The following is a 24447-nucleotide window of genomic DNA, read 5'->3' as shown; positions in this document are numbered from 1 at the left end:
TGATGGCAAATAACTGCAATTTACGATTTACAAGTAAAGGCAAAAATCAATCCCTTCTTTATTTTCCTGATTAAACCCCAAACTCTGCAATTTAAAGAAAACAAACAAAAACCATGAGTTTATATTTGTATTATTTTGTCTGATTTACAAAACAAACCCTTGAGAATTGTTCCTACTTATAAATCCACATACACCACCTCCAAAAATCATGTTAGTCTTTCTTATTATTACAAAGTTGGCAAAATTAATCTCATGCTCTTTAGTGAATAGTTCAAGGATTCCCCTTGCCATGTATCTTAAAGCCTGATCACACACAAAATACCAATTGCCCCTTTGTGCCCCTCCAAAAGGTACTCAGCAGCTTGCAGCCCCAGAGCCTTAGTCACAAGCGTTTCTTTCACACATTCCATTCGGTTGTGAATACTTTAACTCACAATAAAGACAAAATACTGCTGCAAAATGGGTTTCACTGCAGTTTAGATCTAGCTGAAGAGGGCATGGATGGCACTAACTGGAATAGCCAAGTTCTGGATCTAGTAAACCAGTACAAACGATCTGCCTAAAATGATTCTGAACCCTGGTTTAAAGACAAATGGATAGAATTCTGTCATCCCTGCTAAAAAGCAAAAATTGAAAAGCTAAGTCAAAAGCCATTTAAAAGTGTTATTTATTTTTATTTCAAAATGATAGCCACACTGGAGAAAACATGGGAGGAATGAACAAGAGCATCTACTTCAAAAATTTGCAAACCGGTCACTTGGTCTACAGTTAACCTCTTTATTAAGCACTACAAGGTGGATCTTCTATCTTTTCCTTTGGCAGGAAGCTGCTGCAGGAAGTGGCCAAGAAATAGACATTTGAGCAAGCTCATGAAAAAGGGTACTTCTTTCCTACAAAACTTTTATTTCAAAACCTTTCCTACATCTGTTCACTATTTACAGCTTCCCACACATCTAATATTGTGGTAGACACTAAGCTATAGAATGGAAAATTTCTTACTGATAAATTTCCTTTCTGCTAGCAGCATGTCCCACAATTCTATCCTGGATGGTTCAAGCTCTAATATTAAGTGGAATCATTACCATATGACTATCTTTCTTGGTATAATGTACATACAGTAATTCCTCGCTTAACATTGTAGTTATGTTCCTGAAAAATCCTACTTTAACCAAAATGATGTTAAGTCAATCCAACTTCCCCATAAGAATTAATGTAAATAGGGAAGGGTTAGATTCCAGGGAAATTTTTTTCACCAGACAAAAGACTATATATTATGTATGCACACACATACATATATATATGTACACACACACACACACACACAGTATAAGTTTTAAACAATTTAATACTGTACACAGCAATGATGATTGTGAAGCTTGGTTGTGGTAATCCAGTCGGAGGGTGCAAGAGGGTGGGATATTTCCCAGGGAATGCCTTACTGATAAATCATGAACTAGCACTTGGCTGAGCCCTCAAGGGTTAACACATTGTTGTTAATGTAGCCTCACACTCTACAAGGCAGCATGAATGGAGGGAGGGGAGACAGCATGGCAGAGAGAGAGAGAGACACACGCACACCGTGTGTGTGAGAGAGAGAGAGGTATTGCCCCTTTAAGTACGCTGCCTTTTTAAGTAGATCAGCAAGTTGAGACAGCAGCTGCTGCCAGCAAGCTCCCTCCCTCCTGAGCCCTGTTGTGTTGCCCCCCCCCAGTTGTTCTGTGGAGATGGAGTAAAGGAGCGGGGGGCAGGAGCAGGGGGAGGGGGACACCCTGACATTAGCACTCCGCTTCCCCTCTTGAACAGCAAGCAGGAGTCTCCTGGGAACAGGCAGAGGACTGGAGCAGCACTCGGCCGTGGGGGGGAAGGACAGCTGAACTGCCCAGCAATTGATAGCCTGCTAGGCGGTTGCTGTACAGGGAACTTAGGGAGCTGATAGGGCGGCTTCCGGTCCACCCTGGTTCCAAGCCTCCACAAAAGCATGAAGATAGGAAAATTGGGAAAAGTGAAGTATAGAGAAATTAAAGGACTTTGCCCAATGTCACACAGTAAGTCAGTGGAAGAATCATGAATAGAACCCAAGTCTCCTGATTCCATCCTCTAATGGCTACAGTACAAAATCACGAGGTTCTACAACAGCTAATCTGCAGGGCTTGTGCTATGTGTAGAAGGCATTCCATAAGGATGCCAGCTTCAGAGTTTCCTAAAACAATAAAACTAAATGAAAAGGTTCACAATGTAAATGGCCTGAGCTTAAACACCAGATCTAGAGTGGTGAGGGTAGAGAACATACATTAGGGAAATTTAGATTCAGATCTAATTCCAGTGCAAAACATTGTGGTTCTCCACTACAGGTGAAACTGGAACAAATAATCCAGGAACAATTCCAAACTTTGGGAGAAGTTCAAGTTGGGATCCAATTTGGAATCTAAAATCAAATTTGACAAAATCAAATTTGCACAAACATCTGCAAACCAAAGCCTCTGTGTTTCTCCCATTTCTAGTCTTTGGTTGTCGTGACAGGCACACTTATCAATATACCATAGCCTTAAAAAAAAAAAAAAAAAAAAAAAGACAAAAAAGGGTGTGATCCAGGTGCTCAGATTTTTATTTGATCAAAGGTGCTCAGGATCCAGTCCAATGTGTGGACAAGATGCAAAATACAAGGCTTTAGTATGAGAAGCTTAGAATGTTACAGGACTCAATTATTTTACATAAATATAGTTATCTGTAAACCTCAATTTCCTAATTCAACATTTCTGATGTAAGTAATTTGAAATAATATATAAAAAAAGATAACCTCCAGGGCCTAATCCTGATGAGCTCACCAAGACAAATGGCCACTGACTGAAAGAGAAACATTTACTTGCAGAAAGCAAGGCTAAGGAAACAAGGAAATCTATTCATGTGTTTTCCCATTTAAACAAAAAAGTTCCATGTGAAGCACCAAAGATGGAGGCAGCACTACTGGGCAAGCAAACATATTAAGCTCGAAACATTCATTCTCTGCTTCTGGACAACGTAGGGAATATATTGATCATATAGCACAGCGTTCAACTCTTCACTAACCTGCTATGTGACCATGGGCAAGTCACTCCACTTCTCTGTGCCTCTTACTATGTGTACATACAGCAACTAGAATAGTGGAGTCCCGATCTCAGTTAGGCCCATGAGACACTACTGTTACACAGACACACACACACACACACACACACACACACACACCCCTTCTCTTTGAAAGTGAATTTTTAACAAGGGTCTCTTGTGGGCCCCAGGAACTTCCTCCATCCCATTACTGGTAAAATTAAGATCTGTTGATAGGCATGATGTTTTTAATTTAACTGAAAAATAATCACAGACAAACTAATAGGCAGAATGATTTTTTTAAAAAAAAAAAAAAAAAAAAGAATTGCCCTAAATCAGGATTAAACTGTTCTGACTCTCAGTGTATCTTAACAGGCAAATTCTAGGTAGCTAGCCATTCACTGGGCTGGGCTCTTATAAACTGGATGCTGTTGCCAAGTAACAGTAGGTGCTAAGGAATGAAATACAGTCTGTAGAAACCTAATAGCCTGAAGAAAAACAGAATCACAATCCAAGATTTATGGCATATTTAAAAAGGAGACAGAGAATGTCACAAACACACATACACACTATTAATTTATTGTAAATATAATTAGTATGTTTTCATAATACATAATTAACTAGCAAAAGAAAAGAAAAAACTGTTAGGTGAACTGCTTTATATTTTTCTTTATTAAGCTTAAGTAGACAGTCAAAAAATTCTTAAGAAATTAATCCATTAAGACCGAGCCCTGACATATACCATGAAAAGATTTCATCAAAAGAATTCTGTGTTGATAAAACACACTGCAATTGCCAATGATTTATCTAGGATATCTACATATCTGTGTTTTTCTGCCATGCTCATTGACATGGCATCTGATCATCAGAAAATTCTGTGTAAACCTATTAAGATTTAAAAAATTTTTTAGCAAGTAAATTAGAATACATTAACACAACTCATCTGTGTTCACCCATCATGCATATTTTATACTACTCAGGCAAACTGCCTTTAAATGATATACCAGAGCTACGCAGGATACACTGTAGCATAGTGAACAATGTAATCCTGTGATAAAGGTCACTGTTTCCATAGATGTAATAGTTTATTTGGGGATCCTGATGGACTGTGTATTTTAATCTGCAAATACAAGAGGAAGATTGGGCCAAAAGTTTTGGTTGTAACCAAGAGAAGGGACTAACTGAAAGCCTAACAAGATCAAGTTGACCCAACAGAAACAAAAGAAGCTGCAGCAGCAGCAGGATTGCAACTTTGTTGTGACCTCCTTCCAAGTCTCAATTCCCTGGGCCAAATTCTTCCCCGAGTTAAGGCAATTCTGGTCCCTTTCACTTTTGCAGAGTGGCCTTAAATGCTGCATAGTTGTCCACAGAAAAAATATAGGGGGATCTCTGGTAGCACAGAACAGTCTTAGTGGCTGTTATATCACCGTCTGTTTCTGCAGCTATATTGGGGGTGAAGTGGGCATGACTGGATCTTCCCTGCACCTCAGTAACCTCTGAAATACCATAATGGCCCCTTGGAGTCACTGGCAGTCAGAGCATTCTAATGAGTTGCCATAAATTATACTAAATTAAGACAGGGGACCAAATTGGTACACAGCCAGACATGAATAACTGTGGCTTAAAGACACCTTCCTCTGCACCTCTGGTACAGCTCTAATACAACAGCTTTTCAATTGTAATGACCCTGGATCTAACATGTCTTATATTGACGTAGTCTCTAATAATATCTTTCCATGTTATGAAACCACTCCAAGTAGCAATCTCTTTTCAACAGAAGCTCAGGATTGACATAACAAGGGTTTATTTCAGGTCTGAATTCAGGTACATTAGACAGAACTAAGTGTAAAAGCATACAAGGAACAAGCCTGAAATAACCTTGGCTTTAACTAGGGTTATAAATTGCTTGTTCTAATGTGCAATAAATGTCCAAATTCAATCACACAGAATTAAACAACAGCTTATGGGGAAAAGGGAGACAGTGAAGCTGACTTTGTATATTTTGGATCCATATTGTACTATTTATAGAACAGTCACAAAAGGGCTCAACTCTAGTAAGACTAAGTCCATCCTGGGGCACTGGTAATTGATGGCAATAAACAAAAGGGAACCCAGGGCTCTTCAGAACCCTGTCATTCATTCACTGAGTCCAATCAAATCCTTTATGTTGTATTTAAAACTGTTTCAGCCTCCTTTTGAACCCACCCAATTTTCCTATCAAACGAATATTGGAGATTCACACTAAGTTTATCAATAGACCTTCATGTTAAGCAATGTTAGTTTTAAACAGTTCCATAAATTAAAAAACAGACAGACAAGAAATCTGCCACTCTTCCTGGTTGAATCAAATTTTGCAATCTATAATAAGCTGTCCCTACCTCATTCCACTCTAAATAACCTCTTACAAGTTTCAGAGCTGATGTATTTGAGTCACACCATAAAACAAAACAAAATAAAAAAAACTTTAAAAATCAGGTTCTATTCTTAAAAACTCACAATTTAGATTTTATGGCACAAAGCGCATCAAAACAGACATTTCGGTCATCTGTCATACATTTTAATGATGTGTGTCACATGCATTAGCGCGTTTGAAGGCTGAGAGGTATGGTCCTTGTTATAAATCCTTCAACAATGCTAAATAATTCCTCTCAGTCCTTAGTAGTTAAACCTTTCCAATATTAAGCACTATTAACCCATGTTCTAGATATTTGTTCTTGTAATATCTTCAACCCCTTAATCATTTTTGCTACTCTGCTATGAATTGCTTCCATTTTTGCTACATCATTCTCAAGTAGAGGTACCCAGAACTGAATGTATTTAGCTTCAGTGTACATAGCACAGTAAAAAATTAAACACAGATGGACAATTCACAGGCTATTCCAAATGCCAAAATAAAAGAACTGCTGAAACAGCTGAAAAATGCATGCAAACAGGTAGAACTCCAAACCTTCTCTGAGTAAAATCCACATAAATTGCAACAAAAGTATAAACACCAGTCTGAGCTTTAACCCAAAGCTTGACTGTTCCTACTAAAAAGAAAAGGAGTACCCGTGGCACCTTAGAGACTAACAAATTTATTAGAGCATAAGCTTTCGTGAGCTACAGCTCACTTCATCGGATGCATTTGGTGGAAAAAGCAGACTGCTTTTTCCACCAAATGCATCCGATGAAGTGAGCTGTAGCTCACGAAAGCTTATGCTCTAATAAATTTGTTAGTCTCTAAGGTGCCATGGGTACTCCTTTTCTTTTTGCGAATACAGACTAACACGGCTGCTACTCTGAAAACTGTTCCTACTGTTTCCCTGCACGGACCTCTTTGTTTCTGCCCAAAGAGAGGATTCCATCTCCTTATATCCAGGATCGAGTTAACAAGCTACCTCTGCCACATAGTGTTAGCCAGCATCTTTCTACAGTGTTCCAACACATGCTAACAGGATAAGTCAGCTAAGGAGACCTGACACCCTGTTATATGCTATTAAAGAAGAGAAGATGTATTCGTTTATTTTGTTACATTTAGACAGAAATGTGACTTTTTATGAAAGAAACCTATTTAGCTAACTCTGTAGAGTTCTAGTAATGTCTATTAGGCAACTAACAGAGCTTAGATGAGCAGTAAAAGAGAAAATTAACATTTCTTAGAGATGTGTAGTGACCAGAAACCCTACATCTCAACTAAGAATGTCTACCACCAAAAGGAGGGAGAAGGAGGGTATCAATCAAGACACAATAATGAAACAAAAGGATATTTAACAAAAAGCTTATTTTGTTACAGTATTAAACTACCACAGTGAATCCAGATTATTCCTCAAATGGAAATGGTGACTGGATTATCCATTCCAGTTACTACCCATTACCAGGTATCAAGCATCAGTATTCAACATGAGACTCCCAGAGTGTTATAGTTAAATCTGTAAAACTCACCTGGCTTGGAATTTCAATGAGAACCTGAAACTCTCGGAAGTTCAAACCAGCTTCAGGCCAGCTTGGAATCCTCTTTTACCTCTCAACAGTTCATCTCATCTCAAAATGTCTCTGAATTCTGTTTCCGCAAACAGACTCCACTTGTCCTTAATAAAAAGCTACACGCCTCATACATAGTTGTTGGAGATTCTTCTTTCAGCAGTACCCGTCAGGGCAGCGCAAGTATGCTCTGGTGCCTCATATCATTGCACACAGGCATGAAGAGCCATGTTGTCCCGATCTCCCTCAGTTCCTTCCTACCACGAAGACTCTGACAGAAGTGAAGGAAGGTAGTTGTGGAATGGACTCATGCAACACATCTTCAAGAACAGTTACAGAAGGTAGGTAACCATTTTTTATTCGAGTGATGACACGTCTGTTCCTCTATAGGTGACTCACAAGCTGTTCGAGCTGGACATGGTTTCAGAGTTTATTTGAACAGGGATTGTAGGACTACCCACCCAAATCTGGCATTGTCTCTAGACTGAGAGGTAAACATGTGGATCGAACAACTGCTGCCTTACAATCCACATGTGGTGCAGGATGAACACGTGAGCCAGAAAGTCCATGGAAGCTACCTGTGATTTAGCTGAGCGAGCCACCACTTCAGTTAGAGCTTCCATATTTGCTGGACAGTAGCAAACAAATACAGCTGGAAATCTAGGAGGACATTCTCTGAGTGCACACTGGGTGGACCTTTACACTGTCTGAAATTGTGACAAATAGCTGCAGGGATTACCTGAAAGGCCTAGTCCAATCCAGATAAAAAGCCATCACCCTTCTAATATCTAGACAATGGAGATTCTCTTCCCACCTACCTGAATGAGACTTTGGAAAGAAGGTTGGTAAGTAAATGTCAATTAATGTGAAAATCAGGAACCACCTTAGTCAGAAGCTTTGGGTGAGGTTACAGGAAAACCTGGTCCTTGAAAAATATTTTATAGGAAGGTTCTGACACTAAGGCTCATATTTCTCCTGCTCTCCTAGTCGAGGTAATAGCAACCAAGAAAGCCACTTTCATAGATAGGTGTAGTAGGTAACAAGTCGCTAGTAGCCCAAAGGGGGAAACCATCAACATTGCTAGAACTAAATATGATGGGATAACGTGATTTTGGTAATTAATTGATCTTTAAATATTCATGGTAAATAGGCTCAATGGCCTGTGATGCGATGTTAGATGGGGTGGGATCTGAGTTACTACAGAAAATTCTTTCCTGGGTATATGGCTGGTGAATCTTGCCCATATGCTCAGGGTTTAGCTGATCGCCATATTTGGGGTCGGGAAGGAATTTTCCTCCAGGGCAGATTGGAGGAGGCCCTGAAGGTTTTTCGCCTTTCTCTGTAGCATGGGGCACGAGTCACTTGTTGGAGGATTCTCTGCTCCTTGAAGTCTTTAAACCACAATTTGAGGACTTCAATAGCTCAGACATAGGTAAGAGGTTTTTTGCAGGAGTGGGTGGGTGAGATTCTGTGGCCTGCATTGTGCAGGAGGTCGGACTAGATGATCATAATAGTCCCTTAGTATCTATGAATCTATAAATTCAAGCTCCACTTTGGAATCACGCTGTGGATCTGTGGGTATAACCTGTCCAAACCCTTTAGAAATCTGATGGGCATTGATTGACCTTTTCATACCCTGTTGTCCACTGGAGGGTGGAAAGCTGAGACAGCCACCAGGTGAACTCTGGTGGAACTATGGGCTAGTCCTTATTATATCAGGAACAGAAGATAGACCAAGATATGGGGAATCGAAGCTTGAAAAGAGGCATCCACCCAGCCCATAGATCAAATTGAGAAGCTCTTCCATCTAGCAAGGTAAGTAGACCTACTTGAAGGCTTCCAACTGTTAGGAGAATTTCTTGTACTCCTTTAGAGCAATCTGATTCCAAGTATGTCAGCAAAGAAGCATCCACACTGTCAGGTAGTTTGAGCATTGGCCTGCTAAACCCAGGATTGTGAGTTCAATCATTGAGGGGGCCATTTAGGGATCTGGTGCAAAAGTTGGGGATTGGTCCTGCTTTGAGCAGGGGGTTGGACTAGATGACCGCCGAGGTCCCTTCCAACCCTGATATTCTATGATTGGAGCTCTCCTCCCCATAAGACTGTTACTTGCAGTCTGCCAGTAATGAGGGACCACTACATCCTCTTTCTCAACAGATCACGAGGCATGAAAAGATGGAACCACTGGGACTGTTGTGGGTGGAATGGTTCTCTCTTTGTCACCAGTATATAAATTTCCAATGAATTAAGGGTTGCCTTGAATCCTTAATGCTATGAATCCTCTCATCCATCTTTTAAGAGAAGAGTGAGGGGCCTTGAATAGGAGGTCTTCTACAGTTTGTTGCACCTCCAGGGGAATACTCAAGGACTGCAGCCAAGATGAATGCTGCATAGTAACTGTAGAAGCCATAGCTCGAGCCTCAGAGTCTGACACATCTAGGCTTACTTGTAAAGCTGATCTGGCAATTAATTTGCCCTTATCCATCCGGGCAGTGAACTCCTGCTTAGCTTTATCCAGAAGCCCATCCTTAAACTTTAGGACATTATCCTAAAGACTAAAATTGTACCAACCCAACAGAACCTGATGGTTTACAATTCTCAGTTGTAAACTTCCTGTGGAATACATCTTCCAGCTGAAGAGGTCCAGCTTCCTTATTTCTTTCCCTTTTGAGGCTGATGCCTGATGTCCCTTTCTCTCCTTTTCATTTGCAGCAAACACTATCAGAAACCCAGAGGCAGAAGGTTGTAAAAATGTTCATATCCCTTGGAAAGGATGCATTATCTCCTTTCCACCCTTTTAGCAGTGAGAGGAAGAGAGATGGAGTCTGTCATAAACTCTTAATGGGATCTAGGATAGCATTGTTAACAGAGAGAGCTATCCTAGAAAGGCCCATAGAGATCAAAATGTCCACCAATCTGTGAGACTTTTCTTGCACCTCCTCTGGCTGGATATCCAGAGCTATAGCCATCCTTTTTAGTAAGTCTTGATAGGCCTTGAAGTCATCTTGCAAGGGTGAGGTAGACTCCATGACTACTGCCTCATCTAATCATGAAGAGGCTAGTGGCCATTGAGGAGGTCCCTTGTCCAACTCCTGCACAGGAGAGTCCTGAGTAAATAACTCCTCTTGCGCAGTCCCTGTCCCAGGAGAGGGAGAGTGGTGACCCTGGTGCACATGTTCCCAATACCTACTCGATATGGGAGGGCTGGAAGGGAGTGGGGATGTCTGAGAGCATGGGGGGAAGGTAAGAAACTGGTTCAGAGGTGGGACCCAGCTATATGCCAGCCATTGTCCCTGGGTTGAGATCTAAACCATAGTGGGTAAGAACCCCACCGGGGCTGCTCAAGTCTGGAAGCATAGGATCCAACCTCAGAGTCTAACGAGGAAGATGAGTCTGTTTTCTTTGACCATGGGGAAATGACTCCATTGGTACTGGGGAGAACGATTGTGAGTCTAGTGATGAAAGCACTGGAGAGACCATCACAGGCTTCCCCCTTGATGGAAGCCACCAAGATGCAGCAATGGTATCAGCCAGCAATACTGAACAGCGCACTGGGGATTGAGCTGGCAGGAAGGACCTAACACATCCGATCTTGGTACAGGGCAGGAATCTTGCACTGCAGGTGAAACCGGTACCAAGAAGATCAATAGTTCCCCAGCCATCTTGAATGTTCGGGTGTAGATGGCACCATCAAAGGCCCCTGACCCTGAGGTACAACAAGCTGCACCAGTCCTGGGATCAGTCTCAACAGGTCCTTCCTGAGCTCCAAAGTCATTAATTCCTCTTTGCATGCAGGCTGTATCTGGGAGTCTCTCTTCTTCGACTGCCCCTCAGTGTCCTTGCCTCCACTCAGTACCTTACCTGCAGATTTTGAGGGCATCAAGGACTTATGAAGTCTTTTCTTCAGTATGGAAAGGAGGGCCTGCCTATAGAGTCAGCTAGAACTGGCAGAGACTCCTGATAAACTTGGTACCCGTTCCAAGTGTGAAGGTTCTGATGGAGGGTGACAAGCAAACTCCACAAGTATTTGAGCCTGCCAGCCCTCTCCTTTTTGGAACAAGGATTGAACCCTCTAAAACTGTGACATATGTCACCTATGCATGCTTCCCCCAGACATTTAAGGCAGCTGGGGCAAGGATCACTCACTGGCATTGGTTTGCCACAAGAGTGACAGGCCTTGAAGCAGAGAGAATGTGGCACCAGTCCAGTACTGGACCTGGTGCCCAAACAGGCACTGGAGACCAAGATTCACTAAGAATAAAACTAAACTTGCACTAGTCAGTAACTATGTACAAAATACACTACTCTACACTAAACTAACATGACAAGCACTATACACACATGAAGGGAGGAGAGACTTGCAAATACAAAGATCACAGTTCCAACAACCGACACGGGGGAACTGAGTGGAGCAGGGATAGCATGGCCCTTTATACCTGCATGCATTGGCACAAGGCACCAAAGGGCACTTATGCTGCCCTGGTGAGTATTCCTGAGGGGAAAATCAACAACTGTGTATGACACATGCACACACTTACACTTACATATGCAATAACTCAAAGAATTTTATGTTTTTCTGGAGAGGCCAACATCTTCAATCAACTGGCCTGCTCCTCCCATTTGGTGTCTTTGGAAGGTTGCTGATAAGCCACTGACTCCACCAATCAACGGTTAACATCTTTACAAAGAAGGAAATTGCTTACCTGCTCTCTCATTCAGCAGCAGAAGGACCAGGAAATGCTTTCCCTGTCTTATTTCTGCCCCTTTAAAAAGCCTTCCCCTTTTCCTTGGGTCTGGTGCACCCCAGAGTACACAGCATGTTACATTCCAGGTTTTCTGCTTTCCAGTATATCTAATTGTGTATAAGTGAACAAAAATGCACATCTTTTCAAATTCCTCACACTTAACACATTTAGCAGTAATAAAAGACACAGTGACTTTCCAAGGGCATGTACCTGCTTAATTATTCAAAAAGAAAATGACTCAGGCACTGTGGTATGAAACACTAAAATATGCAAACAAGGTAAATTATGGGGGAAAAGCGACAAAAGGAAAAAATACAGTTCATGGTGGAACCACCACACAGGACCATATCCTGATCACCTTACCAACTCATGCAGCTCCATTTACATCAATATAAGGTGAAACAAATGTGCCACTTCAGGTGAATTATTCTGTATAGCACTCAGCAACTAGCCAGTGTCCTAAAATAATCTGACCAACAACTGGCCACCACTAGAGCATCTGCAGTATTTTGACTTAATGAAGAAGGATGTTTAAGAAAGGACAACAGGGAACTGTATTTCATTTAATGGGGTCAAATCCCAATTCAGGCAAAACACCCTTGACTTCAATGGAAACTTTGCATGAGTAAGGACTCAGTGAGATAGGAATTCAGGATTTCACCCTTGTGTGACTCTCGGCTATCCCAAATGAAAGATCCGAACTGATGGAAAAAAGAGATTAGTATAGAGACATTGCAACACTGAATTTTATCTACTTCTCATAATACGCATAAAGTCCACTCAAACAATGAGCCTCTGATTTTACCTTGGACCAAAAGAAATGTCTTTCCAATCAAGACATCTATTAAACTGAATGTCTCTTGTAAGCAGGTGTTATATATATTTTCATCAAAACTGCTGAGAATAAGCAAGAGGAAAATAACTAAGTGAACAGAATAAGAAAGTGTCTGATCTTGATGAATAATTCAGGGATGAAATGCAACAAATGCTGATTTGTTTTTAAAGGCAGAAGGCAGGATACAACTGTCCTTGGGTTTGAAAAATGACCTTTTCTATGTAATGATGCTCTTGTCTTTAGGCATTGAACCACAAGCTCAGCATTTGTAATTCCAGTTCACAGCTCTGTTGTTTATCTCAAAGCTTATCACTCCTTGTAATATAATTTAATCTTTACTTAACAGGGTAACCCAATTATTGCAGGGGACTAGACTAGATGATCTATCAAAGTCCATCCAGTCCTACATTTCTATAATTCTATGCTTACCTGCTTCACAGTACTGTTGTGATGCTCAGTTACAATTTTTAGATGTAAGCACAAATTTATTATTACCACAGTAATACCTACAAGTCAATAAATAACTGCAAAAAATCTTGTGGTTATCCATATCAGTGGTTCTCAACCTTTCCAGACTATTGTATCCCTTTCAGGAGTCGGATTTGTCTTGTGTACCTCCAAGTTTCACCTCACTTAAAAACTACTTGCATACAAAATCAGACATTAAATGTACAAAAGTGTCAGCACAATATTACTGAAAAATTGCTTACTTTTTCATTTTGTGTATGAAATTTTAGTTTGTACTGACTTCTCTAGTGCTTTTTATGGAGCCTGTTGTAAAACTAGACAAATATCTAGATGAGTAGATGTACCCTCTGGAAGACCTCTGTATATCCCAGAGGTACAGTTGTACCCCGCGTTGAGAACCACTGATCTATATGCTTTAGTTCTGTACGTAAACTTCACCACTGTGGTCAGATGCACTTCCAGGTTATGCTAGCTACTGTAGTGGTGGAAAGGTGGCAGCGGTACAAGGCAGCATGTAACTTCTTCTCTATTGGGGTTGCAATAGGAGCTTAGTACAGCTCTGTAAGTGGCTAGTCATGGCCTTGGTAGCCAAAGGATTTGCCTTATTCAGTGCATCCTTGCTGGATCCTCTCACTAGCACCCCCTCAAATTCATGTCTTCTTTGTGGTTCTCTGTGTCCTTTATGTTCACCTGGCCACAGCCTGTTATGAAACAGCTGATAGGACAGGACACCTTTGTCAGTGCCCTTCCGACCAAAACCTCCAATTGAGTGTAAAGTTCCACAAACCCTTCACCACCTCTTATTAGAGATTAGGGGATTTTTGGTCTCTGGGGTAGACTGCATGAAATTACAGTAACTCTTCACTTAACGTTGTAGTTATGTTCCTGAAAAATGTGACTAAGCGAAATGATGTTAAGCAAATCCAATTTCCCCATAAGAATTAATGTAAATGGGGCGGGGGGGGGGTTAGGTTCCAGAGAAATTTTTTTCACCAGACAAAAGACTATTTTTTATATATATATATACACATATACACACACACACACACACACACACACAGAGTTTTAAACAAACAATTTAATACTGTACACAGCGATGATGATTGTGAAGCTTGATTGAGGTGATGGAGTCAGAGGATGGGATATTTCCCAGGGAATGCCTTACTGCTAAATGATGAACTAGCAATTGGCTGAGCCCTCCAGGGTTAACTCATTGTTGTTAATGTAGCCTCACACTCCACAAGGCAGCACGAATGGAGGGCGGGAGACAGCATGGCAGACAGAGACAGGGTGTGTGTGTGTGTGTGTGTGTGTGTGAGAGAGATGCGCCGGGGTGTGTGTGTGTGTGTGAGAGAGAGAGATGCGCATTGTCCCTTTATGTATACTGACCCTACTCTAAGTATACTGCCTTGTTAAGTAGATCAGCAAGCTGAGACCGCAGCTGCTGCCAGGAAGCTCCCTCCGTTCTGAGCCCTGTCCCTGTCGCGTGTCCCCCCTGCTCTATGGAAGATGGGGTAAGTGGGGTGCAGGAGCAGGGTGGAGGGGGACACCCTTACATTAGGCCCCCCCTTCCCCACTGCACAGCAAGCAGGAGGCTCAGGGAGCATCTCCAAGGCAGAGGGCTGGAGCAGCACAAGGCAGTGAGGGAAGGGACAGCTGAACTGCTGGCAACTGATAGCCTGATATGCTAAGCTAATATATCAGCATTTCCACAAAGTATGGTTTGGGGGAATACAATCTCCATTCTCCATGTAATGATTATTGTCCCTTCTCTCTGCTAACATCCCCTCAGCTAGGTCTGGATGAGTAGGCAATTTTCCTGATTCCAAATTCATTAGTGTATTTCAAAAGCACTTTGATCTTCAAAAGTCAAGGTGACTGAATTCTGATTTGCACGCCCATGTCCGTCTGTATTATTCTGTATGTTGGTCCCTCAACAATGCAGACTGTATTTTCCTCATTATAAATACATTTAAAGTATAAATTTTGCTTGCTATGGAACATCATGAAAGATACCAAATTCTGTCACATCTTTGCTTGTGGGTTTCCTGTGGAGCCTCAAGAGGCAATTCAGCTGCCATCTCCCAGGGCAATATTTAAGAAAGGGTAGTAGATGTGATTCCATTTATCAAGAGGCCAGGCTGGCGGAAGGAGGCGCAGTTTCAAGCTCCCTGCAACAACTGACAACCAGGGTTAATCTGGCTCGACATTCCTTAAATTTTTAGCATAAATAATTTACACACAGTATCCAGGACTCTGTGTGACTCATGCCTGAAATACCAATATTGGTGGAGGGGAAAATAAGTGCTTATTTTACTACGAAGTCATGAGTTTAAAATTGCTCAGTTTTCCGAGTTCCGGCTTCTCCATAAATTGTGTCCTAAGCCCTTTTCCTGGACTGATACCTTGATTAAACCAAAACTGTGCTGGAATGAATCCACTTGAGAGCAGATGATCACTCAAGACAGATAAAAAAAAATTGGGAAGAAATAAACAACCTACTCAACTCTGATACTAGGCACACAAACAGTAAGACTGGCTTAAGTACAGACAGAGACCAAGCACTAAGATGCATTTTCTGTCTCCTGAAAATCCACCAGCACCCCCTTGCTCCTGAATACTCAGATTGCACTTGGCTAGTTGGCAGCACTATTTAGCAGTCTTAAAAAAAAAAAAAAAGTGCTTTTTCTCTGTGGTAGACAAATCTTCCCACCTTCATGCCCCCTTGTCACCTATAAAACTTACAATTTATTCAACTATTTTATTTATAGTATAATTAACCTTTTCAATATCTGAAACCTTCTGAGACTTTTAAAGTATTAATGAACAAAGGGTACTTTTCTGAGCCAATGTTTAATACTATTTCTGGGAATACAGAGTATGATACTAAAAGAGAAATACATATACTATACTTAATACAGAATGTGGCTAGAAAGAGAGACTTCTCTACTGAAGGTTTTTAATTTCATAGCATAATGATTGGTTTGCATGGAATTGCATTTTGGGCATATTCTGATCTCTGTATACCAAGGAAAATACACTCAAGTTAGTGGTTACTTTAGATTTACACTGATAAACATCAGACCAGAATCTGGCCCAGACAATCATGAGAAAAGAAGTCCCACTTGCCTTGGTCCATTGGAGACCCCAGGATGGCTCACAAGAGTAGGGGAAACAGGATTTGGTCTCATGAGTTTCAGATAAAAATGCAAAAAACCTTCAAGCTTATATTAAAAGCAAGTTGTGGTAATGATTCCCACACACTGGTGCAATTCCATGGGAGGTCAATTGAGTTACTTTCTGGCTTACACTGGTGTGAGATCAGAATCAGACCCTCTAGGCTTGACTTAACATTGCCAGGCACTTTCTGTCATCATTTACAGCAATGCAAAGTGAATACAAAATGCTACCAAATCAGAACAGTAGCATTTTACATTCACTTTGCCCTGCACTTTGTGTAGTGATTTATACCATTGCAAAAGGCAAATTGGACCCTATATGTTTAGGTCCCGTTAAGTGAAAGAATACATCCAATTCCTCAAGAATATGGCTGTTGATTAGTCTCCTGAAAGGTAACTGAAGTCTTGTACGTGTCAGATATTTAGCTTTAGTTACACCAAAAACTATCTTCAGGGAGTACAAACATTTCCCCTCTGGCAACCTGTCGGTCACAGCAAATCTGTAAATAAACTGTCAAACTATTGCAATCATTCTTGAATCTGCAAGGGAAAAAGTAGTAAAAATGGTGCAGCTGGCTCTAGTCCCAGTAGAACTGGGCTGATTTCACAGCTTTAACATGGTTCACTTCTTCACAGTAAATCCAATCTGATACACTGTGTGCAGAAATGAGTGACACCTTTGCTAATCATTTTCTTTAACTTATCATATTTGAAGGTAATAAAGGATGCAATGACTTTTCAAGGGCATGGACTGGTTAATTTTTCGTAAGTAAATTGACTGCAGCTCTGCAAATTTGCAAAATCTACTAAGACATACTGTAAAGCCATCTAAAAGTATTAAGACTCACATGTAAAAGGGAAAACAAAGGCACTGGTACTGGGAGAGATGATGTTAGAATGTTTCCTTACATTGACAAATGGAAAGTAAGAGTAACAAAGCTGCAAACAACCGAAGGAACTAGCCGGGGTGCTGACTGTAAAACTAATTAGATACAATTGCAAACTGGACAAATTGTTAAACAGAAAGAACTAACATCTTTGGTTTTATAATTTAATGGTGTAGATTAAGGCTTGGGATTCACCTCCCTCCCTTACCTCATATACTTAACAGAAAGCCAGCTAATCAGGTGAGCAGGGTCTGAGGATGCAACCTTATTGGATAGGCACTAACCAAAACATCTGGACCCATGAATATGGGGATGTGAGAAAGGCCTATCTGAAAAAGACAGTGAGTTTCATAACAGTTTTGGCAATCTGTAAAAAAAAAATCTTCAACTGAGGGCTCTGCACAGTGCAACTGGAGTCACTCCAGGAGGCTGTGCTGAGGAAGTACAGGAGAAGTCTTGGTGGTTTTAGCTGGAAAAGTGACAAAGACCTGGAAGAAGAGCAGCAACTGGAGATGAGGGCTGCCCCCAAAACGCTGTCTATAGAGAGTAAAGCCTCCATCCTGGTGGCCCTGAAGATGAGGAACAGAACAGGGGAAGGAGGATCACCTGGACCTCTCTTGCTCCTTCAGAGTGGACAAAGCATAGGAGATAAAAGGACGTACTAACAGCTTATGTACTGAGCTTCATCAAGATAGCATTGGAGGGCTACAATGAAGTGGGACTTCCACACTGTTCCCTGGTCAGGTCCTCCCCAGTGGCAACTTAGTTTCCTTGAGATTCATGCTTCCATGGTCTCCCTGCTGGCAGCTCTACAAACCCACCTGAGAATGGTTGAATATACACCAAGGAAGCAATTTAAATAAAGCTGAGGTCAGCATGATCATACTCTTGAGTATCCCAATGGACTTGGGGGGGGGAATTATACCATCCCCCTGACACTTCCCCTTCTCAGCCCATGGAGCTCAAATCCCAACTACAGAAAGGGTTTTGCAGGAGAGATGGTTGCAAGTCTTTCCACTGACTTCAACGGGTTTTGGTCAGGCCCCTGTGGAGGAGGGATATATGGTCCTTAGCTAGGAGACCCCTCATCAGAATATTAACCACATGATAAATTGAGTTATTTGTTCAGCCATTTTGAGTTACTGGCATGTGTGGGGGGGAACCCGCGTATGGACCTGAATCTGATCTCTCTTACATTGGCGGTGTGTGTTTATAGGTCTCATTATGGCCCCAAACAATTAATTTATTCTCAACACTCTTATGAGATACAGAAATATTATTGTTCCTATTTCACAGATGAGGAATTGAGGCACAATAGAGATAAATGTTCATCCAGGAAGCCTGTATTGGAACCAGGAACAGAAACCAAATCTCTGGAATCCCAAGGCAATGTATTATCATAAGACCATCATACCGCACTGGTGTGATTCAGGAGTGCATTTATACTGGAATAAAAACATTGTGAAATAAAAATAAAGCCTGTGCATTTCTTTTCATCTGAAAAAATGACTTCCCCCCCCCCACAATCTCCCCATAACAAAGAAATAGCTAATGGGATTTTCCTCCCACTATAAGAAAACAATATCACCTCTGGGTTGAAAGTGTCAGCCCCACAGGTTATTTTTTTTTTTAAAGTTGTGGGCATGTGAAGGCAAGAGATTATAACAGAAGTCTGAAAGTGAAATCAGCCACCTCTGGCATGCAGTACAACAGAGCAACACACATTGGGACAGGTTTCAGAGTAGCAGCCATGTTAGTCTGTATTCGCAAAAAGGAGGAGTACTTGTGGCACCTTAGAGACTAAAATTTATTTGAGCATAAGCTTTCGTGAGCTACAGCTCACTTCATCGGATGCATTCAGTGGAAAATACAGTGGGGAGATTTACACACACCCACACCCACACCCACACACACACACAACAATGGGTTTTATCATACACACCGTAAGGAGAGTGATCACTTAAGATGAGCTATTACCAGCAGAAAGGAGGGGGGAGGAAGAAAACCTTTTGTGGTGATAATCAAGGTGGGCCATTTCCAGCAGTTGATAAGAACATCTGAGGAACAGTGGGGGGGGGGGTAGTGGTGGTGAAATAACATGGGGAAATTTTTAAAACTAAGAATAGTTTTACTTTGTGTAATGACCCATCCACTCCCAGTCTCTATTCAAGCCTAAGTTAATCGTATCCAGTTTGCAAATTAATTCCAATTCAGCAGTCTCTCATTGGAATCTGTTTTTGAAGTTTTTTTGTTGAAGAATAGCCACTCTTAGGTCTGTAATCGAGTGACCAGAGAGATTGAAGTGTTCTCCAATTGGTTTTTGAATGTCATAATTCTTGATGTCTGATTTGTGTCCATTTATTCTTTTATATAGAGACTGTCCAGTTTAGCCAATGTACATGGCAGAGGGGCATTGCTGGCACATGACGGCATATATCACATTGGTAGATGCGCAGGTGAACGAGCCTCTGATAGTGTGGCTGATGTGATTAGGCCCTATGATGGTGTCCCCTGAATAGATATGTGGGCAGAGTTGGCAACGGGCTTTGTTGCAAGGATAGGTTCCTGGGTTAGTGGTTCTGTTGTGTGGTTGCTGGTGAGTATTTGCTTCAGGTTGGGGGGCTGTCTGTAAGCAAGGACTGGCCTGTCTCCCAAGATCTGTGAGAGTGATGGGTCGTCCTTCAGGACAGGTTGTAGATCCTTGATGATGCGTTGGAGAGGTTTTAGTTGGGGGCTGAAGGTGATGGCTAGTGGCGTTCTGTTCTTTTCTTTGTTGGGCCTGTCCTGTAGTAGGTGACTTCTGGGTACTCTTCTGGCTCTGTCAATCTGTTTCTTCACTTCAGCAGGTGGGTATTGTACTTGTAAGAATGCTTGATAGAGATCTAGTAGCTGTTTGTCTACAGCCAAGCTCTACAATACAACCGCATTTGCTCAAACCCCTCAGACAGAGACAAAACACCTACAAGATCTCTATCATGCATTCTTACAAGTACAATACCCACCTGCTGAAGTGAAGAAACAGATTGACAGAGCCAGAAGAGTACCCAGAAGTCACCTACTACAGGACAGGCCCAACAAAGAAAAGAACAGAACGCCACTAGCCATCACCTTCAGCCCCCAACTAAAACCTCTCCAACGCATCATCAAGGATCTACAACCTGTCCTGAAGGACGACCCATCACTCTCACAGATCTTGGGAGACAGGCCAGTCCTTGCTTACAGACAGCCCCCCAACCTGAAGCAAATACTCACCAGCAACCACACAACAGAACCACTAACCCAGGAACCTATCCTTGCAACAAAGCCCGTTGCCAACTCTGCCCACATATCTATTCAGGGGACACCATCATAGGGCCTAATCACATCAGCCACACTATCAGAGGCTCGTTCACCTGCACATCTACCAATGTGATATGTGCCAGCAATGCCCCTCTGCCATGTACCTTGGTCAAACTGGACAGTCTCTACGTAAAAGAATAAACGGACACACAAATCAGACGTCAAGAATTATGACATTCAAAAACCAGTTGGAGAACACTTCAGTCTCTCTGGTCACTCGATTACAGACCTAAGAGTGGCTATTCTTCAACAAAAAAACTTCAAAAACAGACTCCAATGAGAGACTGCTGAATTGGAATTAATTTGCAAACTGGATACAATTAACTTAGGCTTGGAGTGGGAGAGACTGGGAGTGGATGGGTCATTACACAAAGTAAAACTATTTCCCCATGTTATTTCCCCCCCTCCACTGTTCCTCAGATGTTCTTATCAACTGCTGGAAATGGCCCACCTTGATTATCACCACAAAAGGTTTTCTCCCCCCCCCCCCTTTCTGCTGGTAATAGCTCATTTCAAGTGATCACTCTCCTTACAGTGTGTATGATAAAACCCATTGTTTCATGTTCTCTCTCTGTTCATGTGCGTGTGCAAATCTCCCCACTGTATTTTCCACTGAATGCATCCGATGAAGTGAGATGTAGCTCATGAAAGCTTATGCTCAAATAAATTTGTTAATCTCTAAGGTGCCACAAATACTCCTTTTCTTTTTACACATTAGGACAGGATATGAAAACTAAGACTGTTTCCAATTGAAAGTACTGGGGTATTTTAGGTAGAGAAAGTAATTACCCCAACTAGAGTTGCTCCAGGTCACCAGTGTTAACTCCCTGACTCTTGCCAAAAGCACTGTGAGCTCTTTAAAAGCTACAAGTAGTCAGGTCAACAGGCTAAAGCCTGCAAAGAAAAGTGTTTTTCCGGAAAGCGTTTAGGGTGTAAGATAAGGAGAGATACAAGAACAATTAACAACTGAAGAAAAATGTGTACTACTACCTTTGTTTTCATCCAGGCTGAATTTCCCCTGAAACTGAATCGCTGGGTGGGGAGGAGGGGTGGAGGGAAGAATTTGCTAACATCCTGAACCACAGGAAGAGCCTGCCTGGGAAACCTGAACAAAAACTCACAACTGTATTTTTTCAGTGAAAAACCACACACACACACACACACACACACACACACACACACACACACACACACACACACAATAAAGCTTGTTACATATACCATGAAATAACATATTCCTAAAATAATTACAATCTAACCCAGCTCAGAAAAGGTAAGTATGTTTAAACAATGACAAAAAATCTTAAAAGATCACATCCCTGTTTGCTGAAGCAGCCTATACAGTATAAAGATTTCCCCCACCCCTTTCTCCCATCTTCAGGCAACCCTGTACAGTCCCATGTACAGTCTAATAAATAATTGAATCAGAACACATAATATAAAAAACTCCAATAAAATATCCAAACCAAACAGTTATGAAGTGGACAGTCACACAGAGGGTCACAAATACTGTATTCAAGCGGCCACCACAGTGGAAGCTTGATCATATGCTGATTGTAGGTATAATACTGGAACCCCTAACAACAAGCAGCTACCCACTGAATTAGGCTCAGTACTTTGTGGAAATGCTGAAATCACCAGATAGAATAATGAACTCTTAACGTTTGAGATTAATCTAATCCCTGACTAGGTTCTTGGGTCAAAAAAGGAGATGAGATCATTGGGGGATACAAAGGAAAGTGTGTCTCATGCTATTTGACCAAGAAGGTCATGGGGGAAAGTTAGATAACATATTTTTCCTTCATCATATGAATACAGCCAACTGTTTGTTCACTGAGACTAATTCGACTCCCATTAACTTCAGTGGGCAATTTTACCTAAGGGTGAAACTGCAATTTTACAACCAGCCTTGAGTAAGGGGTTGCATGTAGAAGTGCTGCCCCAGGAGTGGAACAGAGACCTAACTGATTCAGTCCCTCCCCCGCTCTTGTCTTACAGTGGCAGAGTAATTTACTTCACCTCTTCCCCCGGGGCAGTTTACTTCCCAGAGCCAGCAAGCAGGAAAGGGTGTAGCTATGGCTCCTTCCACATTCAGCCCTTCTATAACCACTTCCTTGCAAGAAGAGTATCTGGTAAGTAGCTCCTGCTCTCCCAACCCTCGCAAGAGTAACGATCTGCAGAGAAGTAAATGGGTATTATTCTCTCTTACTCCCTCTGTAAGGCAAGTAAGGGACATGACAATCTAGCACTAAGGCCTTTAGCTCAACCAACAGGACCTAAAGGTATTTATTTGCACCAAACTGGTTGAGATCAACTCTCTATCTATCCCTCACTATAACCACAAGAGGCTTTTCAACCTTTTATAATTTCTCCCAAAGCATTAACACAGCTAAATTGCACATCTTACATGTATTATGATATAGATTAATATTATAAACAACTATATGTTCAACAAGAATAAAATACATATTTGCAATATGGTCAAGTTAATTTTTGGAATCAACTTTTGAGTGTCTGACACTGAATGTTGCACTAATACTAGGGGATGGTGTGGGCATCATATTTAATTGCACTTATTATTTCACCTTTGAACAAAAGGAGGAAACACTCAAATGCTAGAAAGAGAGAAATCCAGAGTTATTTGACATGCACACCTTACAAGCTCTGCAGGTTTCATCAATGATGCTTGTAAGTTCTTTGAAGTGTAGCTATTGCACAGCTTGTAAGTTTCCTTGCTCTGGAGCTAATGGGCTTGTGGAACTATAAGCTCCTTAAGCTCCTTAGTCTAGATCTAAGCTAACAGTTTGCTACAGTTACAAAGCTTCACTACCGCCTGCTCTGAAGCTGTTAAGCTTCTTAGTTTACACTCTTCTCCTGCGTCATCTTGTAAATTCCTGTAATCTGTACCTGTAATGAACTGTGCTATACAACTAAACTACCATCCCATGCACATGCATTGCATCTACCTTTAGCAGTTCGCAAGAGGTGCTCAGCACCTCACAAAAATCAGGCCCAAGTCAGTAGCTACAAGTTAAATGGAAATTGCTTTGGCTCATGATCCACCTACATTTTCCAGTGTCATAATTTTATTGTAAACCCAAGTTTTTTCTGTCCTAACAAATCTCTCACTTCTCAATAAAACCTATTTCATACCAGTTTTGAAGTTTCAGGGTGGGATTTTCAAAAATGTTCAGCATCAGCCTAACGTTGATACCACTAAAGTCAAAGGGAGTTTTACTATTGACTTTAGTGGGAGCAATGTTCAGCCAATACTGAACACTCTTGAAAATCTCACCCTTAAAGTTCTGAATTACACCCATGAAAATAATGTTGGTCAGAATTTCCCCCCTCCTTTCCTATTCCAAAAAAAGTAAAGAAAAAAATTCATTCACAAAGTAAACAAGGACCAATTTTGGACCTTGGGCAATGGATAAAGCCAGTGACTTTGTACCCACTTGCACCAAATTTGGCTTCAAGTATGGACATTTTCATCCCTGAGCACAACTATTCTGAGAAGTTATGATTTGACAGTGGAAACCGTCTTGGCAACTTTAATTATAATTATCATGACTCTAATGTTACAAAAACATTGTACCTTTTTCATGTGCAAATGCCATCTCAAATTAATCTTTGCTTTTTAAGACTACTAATTGCATCATTGTTTTTTTTGGCATGCAGGCTACTTGTTTAATTGCTGAAAAAACAACTCTTTCAAGGAGAGTACTTAAGCATGTCCTTAAGTCCCATTGACTTCAGTAAGACCTAAGCTCATGCTTAAGGGCTTTCCTGAATAAGGGCCTTAATCCTGCCTTCACTTACCATCAATGTGAGTTGCATCCCTGCATTTGAGAGCTATACCTGAAACCCAAGATCTTGTAACACAGCATCCTAATCAAAGGGCTGCTGGCCAGGCCACTACTCTACACTTCTGCTATCATGAACAACATAATGCA

General features: G+C 41.4%; 1 protein-coding gene across 7 annotated transcripts in view; it reads right to left on the bottom strand.

Moving 5' to 3' along the window:
- Positions 1-24447, bottom strand: part of XYLB (xylulokinase) — a 168445-nt gene that overhangs the window by 29127 nt on the left and 114871 nt on the right. Inside the window, exon 16 of one of the 7 annotated variants that reach the window (XM_043509699.1) lies at positions 11754-11893. The exons of the other annotated variants lie outside the window; for them this stretch is intronic. Within the exon in view, the coding sequence (XP_043365634.1) occupies positions 11862-11893 (32 nt within the window). The 3' untranslated portion in view covers positions 11754-11861. Of the gene's footprint in view, positions 1-11753; positions 11894-24447 lie in introns of those variants that run through there. 7 annotated transcript variants of the gene reach the window in all.

The sequence above is a fragment of the Dermochelys coriacea genome, chromosome 2 (genome assembly GCF_009764565.3).
Source record: "Dermochelys coriacea isolate rDerCor1 chromosome 2, rDerCor1.pri.v4, whole genome shotgun sequence".
NCBI lineage: Eukaryota > Metazoa > Chordata > Testudines > Dermochelyidae > Dermochelys > Dermochelys coriacea.
The sequence above is the reverse complement of the archived record's forward strand: the minus strand, read 5'-3'. Positions and strand labels throughout refer to the sequence as shown.